At 39.4% G+C, this 5,813-nt stretch overlaps 1 protein-coding gene across 1 annotated transcript; it reads left to right on the top strand.

Annotated features, from left to right (window-relative positions):
- The first annotated feature begins 779 nt into the window (after positions 1–779).
- LOC128374154 (ammonium transporter Rh type C 2) lies at positions 780–5,486 on the top strand. The gene is made up of 11 exons (XM_053334457.1): positions 780–1,008; positions 2,011–2,203; positions 2,862–3,012; positions 3,141–3,288; positions 3,421–3,587; positions 3,740–3,877; positions 4,572–4,708; positions 4,840–4,964; positions 5,083–5,156; positions 5,287–5,360; positions 5,453–5,486. Exons 1-11 carry the CDS (start codon positions 780–782, stop codon positions 5,484–5,486), a joined length of 1,470 nt encoding a protein of 489 aa, XP_053190432.1.
- The last annotated feature ends 327 nt before the right edge of the window (positions 5,487–5,813 follow it).

Genomic DNA, 5,813 nt, shown 5'->3' with positions numbered 1-5,813 from the left:
AAAGTGCACATGTTTTGTAGGAGAACACAAATAACAGACATGTGAAGCAGTGACTGAATTTTCTCATTGAACGCTGTTGGGAAACTGACAATAACGCATTTGTCATAGGTGACTTAATACAGATGATCCCCCATTGATTATTCACTCATGTTAGACTGTATGGATATTTATTTTCTGCACTCTGCAAGACTTCACTTGCCTGATATCATTCTTCCAACTTCAAAAGGCATTGATAGAATAAATCATGAGACCTGAAACTCATGACATTATAAAGGGAATATGTGGGTACAGCTGATTACCAATGCACACTGTTGCCTCAGTTGCCCCCAGTGCAGTGACTCAGCAACTTTACGAAACTGTGGTGTTAATGGTGATTCTAATATGGAAATGTGAACATGAGTGTTGTGAAAAAGTCCAGATGGGGACTCTATTCCCAGTTACATCGTATTCCTGCTGTATCTTTTAACCAATGTTATATACACATAAAATTACTTGCACCCAAGGCACCAAAAGCATTCACTTTCTATACTGCGCACATTTATGGTGATTACTTGTTCACCGCAGTAAGAAACATATTAGTAATACAGGTTTGGCTTCCTCTAACAGAAGACAAGTTTATCCACTACTAGTTAAGGTGTGTCCAACCCCTATCCCTGGGTGGAGAAGTGGGAACACCCCTTCAAAGGTTCATAAATACCCACTGGGATGCTGCTGCAAGTCACAGCAGACCTGAGTTGCCTGAGAAGTGATCCAAATATCATCAGCAGAAAGTTATCACCATGGGGAACTGTTGTGAAGGTTTGTGTAATTTCTTCGGCCGGCAAAAGAACACCAATGTGCGTGTTAGTCTGCCCGCTGTCTGCTTTGTCTGGCAGATTGCTATGATTATCCTGTTTGGAGTTTTCATACGGTATGATGACGAGTCAGATGCCAAGCATTGGGCAGAGCACAAGAAGAGTCACAACATCACCAGCGATATTGAAAATGACTTCTACTTCAGATATCCCAGTAAGTACAGTAAACTGCATAAAATTCACTACTCTTTTGTTTTGTTTTGTTTGTATTATTATTTTTTATTATTTAGGAATTATTGATGGCTGAACTGTGCTTCAGAAGCACTCATGTTCCTTTGGTGCATGAGACCTTGTTTTTTTTTTTATTGATGACCAAGGACGGTGAATTCCTAGTCCTTTAAAAAAATATTCATCTTCAAATAGAAAATGTTTTGTACAGCTGCAACAATTTTGCCTGTTTTACCCCGCTTTCACTATCCTATCCTGTTTTTTTAATTACAATATTTTATTAATTAATTAGCAGTTAGATTGTCACTGTGCAAAGTCAAATGTTAAGACACTTAATTTCAAAAGCTTTTTTCTGGTCTCTCTAGTGACAATGATACAATCTGACAGCAATTTTATACCCCTTATGTTATAATGACATTTTAATTTCTCTATCTGCTAGTGCAGGGCAACATATTGATATTATGTCAATATATAAATTATGGTTATGGAAATGGTTAAATCATAATATGACACTAGTTATTGTTTTAGATGTTATTTTTAATTGTAAATGTAATATTTTGATTTGGCATAAGTTTAAATGCTGCATTACAGTGAAGTGATGTAATTGTCTGAACTCACCAGACTGTTAAAACTGTCTATTATTTGCCTTTACCCACTTTGTCATAACATCCACATTACTGATAATTATTTATCAAAAATCTAATTTTTAAAATATTTTTGCAATATTGATATTAAGGTATTTTGTCAAAAATATTGTAATGTTTGATTTTGTCCATATCGCCCATCCCCACCTTCTACAATAATATCCTAAAACTAGAAATGGAAAATGTCTAATTAATAAAGAGAAGGGTTAGGGTTAGGGTTAGCAAGCATGTTTTTTAATGTTTTTAATTACTGTTGCTCTTTGTTAATTATTCTACAAATGTAACTCATTGCGTACCATTACAGTTGACCCTCAATGACAAAATGTGCATGTCCCTCACTCCAGGCTTCCAGGATGTGCACGTCATGATCTTTGTTGGATTCGGTTTCCTCATGACCTTCCTGAAACGCTACAGCTTCAGTGGAGTGGGCTTCAACTTCCTGATTGCCGCCTTTGGTCTGCAGTGGGCTCTTCTCATGCAAGGCTGGTTCCACTCCCTCGATCATAGCACCGGAAAAATCACCATTGGAGTGGAGAGGTAAGTCTTAGTGATCTGGAAAGCTGCAGGTGGGAGTGCACAGGTATGACTCAAAAATGAGATTACATAACATGTCTCTTTGCAACCTCTAAGAAGGTGAAGTAAGACAGACAGGAGACATTTATCTTGGTTCTGCGCTTTGAAGAGGCTGAAGATGCTCTTTTGTCGCAGTTGTCACAGTCAAAACACGTTGGCTCTTCACTTGTGCTTCAGGCAACAGTCAATCTCCTCATAGCAACAAGAGACATTATGTAAAATCTTTTTAAGATCTAGCCATTCAGGTTTGTCAACTTTCTGTGGCAAAAGGCAGCACCTTACCCCCAAGGTCTCTGAGTTATGACACATTCATGTTAAAAATGTGAACACAACATAACCTGCAATAGTTAAGATCTTTTGTAGGCTGTGATACACAGCCCCTCAATAAGACTAGACCACTTCCTTTGATAAAAGTTGATATTGTTGTTTAGTGGTGAAAATATCCTAACAAATTAACAAAACCAACTGACATGTTCTTGGACTTTTGTGGGTCTGGGGCTTCGGGGAAATATTTGCCTTGACTTCTCGCAGTGATTCAATATTTCAGTCATTGCTGTTAAGTTGTTAAAGTTTCTAATCATTCTGTTTTTGTTCTCTTCCTTTTACATGTGTTTTCCCACAGTCTGATCAATGCAGACTTCTGCTGCGCTGGCTCTCTGATCGCCTACGGTGCCCTCCTGGGAAAAGTAAGCCCTGTCCAGCTGCTGGTGGTGACCTTGTTTGGCATCACACTGTTTGCCGTGGAGGAATTCATCATCCTCGACCTCCTTCATGTGAGTCTCAGCAAGAAAAATCATCCTACACAGACCACTTCGATGTCCAAGGATTGCAATTTCTATCTTGTGCTGCTGCTGTGTATATTCATCTATATTATGACAGTGAAATATTAATATCTCCACAGTGTAGAGATGCTGGTGGCTCCATGGTCATTCATGCTTTCGGAGGATACTATGGTTTGGGCATCTCCTGGGTCCTCTACCGACCGAACCTTCACCAAAGTAAACGCCTCAATGGGTCTGTCTACCACTCTGACGTGTTTGCCATGATTGGTGAGTGACCAGGGATATACTTAATATATATATATATATCTATACTTAATACTTTATGTTTATCTTTGTCGAACCTGCTTGCATGTGAACATCCCTCTAACTGCGGTTTGATTTGATTTTCTCACCTCGCAGGTACACTGTTCCTGTGGATGTTCTGGCCCAGTTTCAACTCGGCCATCACAGACCACGGTGATGGACAGCACAGAGCGGCCATCAACACTTACATAGCCCTTGCTTCCTGCGTTCTCACCACTGTGGCCATCTCCAGCATGTCTCAGAAGAGAGGAAAAGTGGACATGGTAATTTTCTGTTGCTGAAAAACACAAGAAAACAACAAAAGCACATCCAAGCTCATCATAGACGAGCCAGCTCTGCAATGTTAACAAATGAATAATTTAACATTTATGTGTTTTTCAATTTCTCATGACTAACGTGTCATTTTACCTAACAGGTACATATTCAGAATGCCACCCTGGCTGGTGGTGTTGCCATGGGAACAGCAGCAGAGTTCATGATCACTCCTTACGGTGCACTGATTGTGGGTTTCCTATGTGGCATCCTCTCCACCTTTGGCTACCTGTTTGTCTCGGTGAGCCCACAGTCTTCCACTTTCTAACATTATATGAAAGTCTTCACATCTTTGCTACAGCACTGTCACTCGAGACAGAAAGTAAAACAAGAGGAACCCAAACAGAAAAACAGAAACAATATGAAGGAAGCAGAGTGAAACAAGTTGTAGGTTTCAATACAGGAAAATAACAGAAAGAACTGTGTCATTAAAAAAACACCTTCAATGTTAAATGTAACATGAAAACAGTCCAGTGAACTGAAGCAAGATATTCTGACACAACTAAAAAAAAATAGTAAAGTGCCAATAATTCTGAACTTTACACCAACAAGCCAATGAGCATTTTTTAAGGGCCTTGACACTGAGTTTGCCAGTATCATTTCTGGCAAACATGTGTTTAAACAACCTGAGGGGGAACTTCCACAAGAACATACAAATTACACTTCGTACATTTTAAAGGCTGATTCTGACAGAATTACATACTAGGCATTGTGGTAAAGGCTTTGATGCAGAATCATGTGCAGAGATAAAATTACCAGAATTTTAACAGTTAAGTAAATATGGAATATTTAAAAAAAAACTAAATAAACAACAACAAACTATATCACGTCTTCAGTTTTGTACCTGTGACTATAGCTTCTTTTTTTTTTTAAGATTGTCTATGGATCAGGTTACAGATCAATAATTAATGTGTGACTGATTTTTTCATCCTCAGCCCTTCTTGGAGAAGTCTCTCAAGCTCCAGGATACGTGTGGAGTCCACAATCTGCACGCTGTACCAGGGATGCTTGGTGGCTTCACAGGTGCCATTGTTGCTGCAGCTGCCACTGAATCTGTCTATGGCAAAGAGGGGTGAGTGACATATACAATCACACTGAGTCCTCCACCAGAGAGCACATTCCCATTTATCAGTTTCAAAGTGAAATAACCTTGCAAAGCTTCATATGAATATCTTGCTGAATAAAGTTTTTCTTTGTGCCTAGGTTGATCAGCACATTTGACTTCGAAGGAGCATTTGCCGGCAGATCTGTGGGAACGCAGGGAGGCTTTCAGGCTGCTGGCACATGTGTGTCAATTGCATTTGGACTCGTTGGAGGGGCAATTGTCGGTGAGTTTTAAGCGCAAAATAGGTTTGAACAGAGACCAATTGCATCCTAGCTGAAAAGAAGGTATTCAAACTGAGAGGAGACATCTTGGTAAATTCCTGTTTTTTTCTCTCCTCAAAGGTTTCATCCTCAAGTTCCCAATCTGGGGCGACCCTGCGGATGACAATTGCTTTGATGATGAAGTTTACTGGGAGGTGAGAGTGCTTTTTTACCACTAGATGGTGTTCTTGCTCTTTATGGGAAAACAACTGACTCTGAAATCACAGTTAGACTTACAGTAAATGTGTTTTTGACTCACAATCTGATCCTCTCTGTTGGTTTCAGGTTCCTGAAGATGAGGAGACCATCCCTCCTGTTCTGGAGTACAACAACCACATGATACATAAGCACCAAGACATGTAAGCTCACTCACTAACCCACTCACTCACAATTCCTCATTTACTCCTCATGACTCTCTCATTAAAGGTAAACTTGTTGTTTGTTTTTACAGCTCTGAGTCAAACTTCTCCGTGGAGCAGAGTTAGAGCCGCACAGTGGAAGATCATTACCCTCACATCACCTTGAACTTGATACAGCTGTGAAACAACACTAATTCATGAAAAAACTGCCTTTAAAAAACTGATAATTCCACTTAAAGGGGCAACATGTTTTTGACATGCCACTTGTTAGAAGCTTAAAAGTTATGACAGTGCTGCACAAACAAGGATCACATATCTCACATATCTCATGTACAGAGAAATGATTGTGAATCAAAGCTGGTGTTATTATTGAAAGAAATGTATCTTTCTTTACATGAATCCAAGTATGATGAGAAGTTAGCCCACTTGTATTGTAGTGTAATGTAGTGTATT

Source organism: Scomber japonicus, chromosome 1, assembly GCF_027409825.1.
Source record: "Scomber japonicus isolate fScoJap1 chromosome 1, fScoJap1.pri, whole genome shotgun sequence".
NCBI lineage: Eukaryota > Metazoa > Chordata > Actinopteri > Scombriformes > Scombridae > Scomber > Scomber japonicus.
Note: the sequence above shows the minus strand (reverse complement) of the source record. Positions and strands in the feature narration are given on the sequence as shown.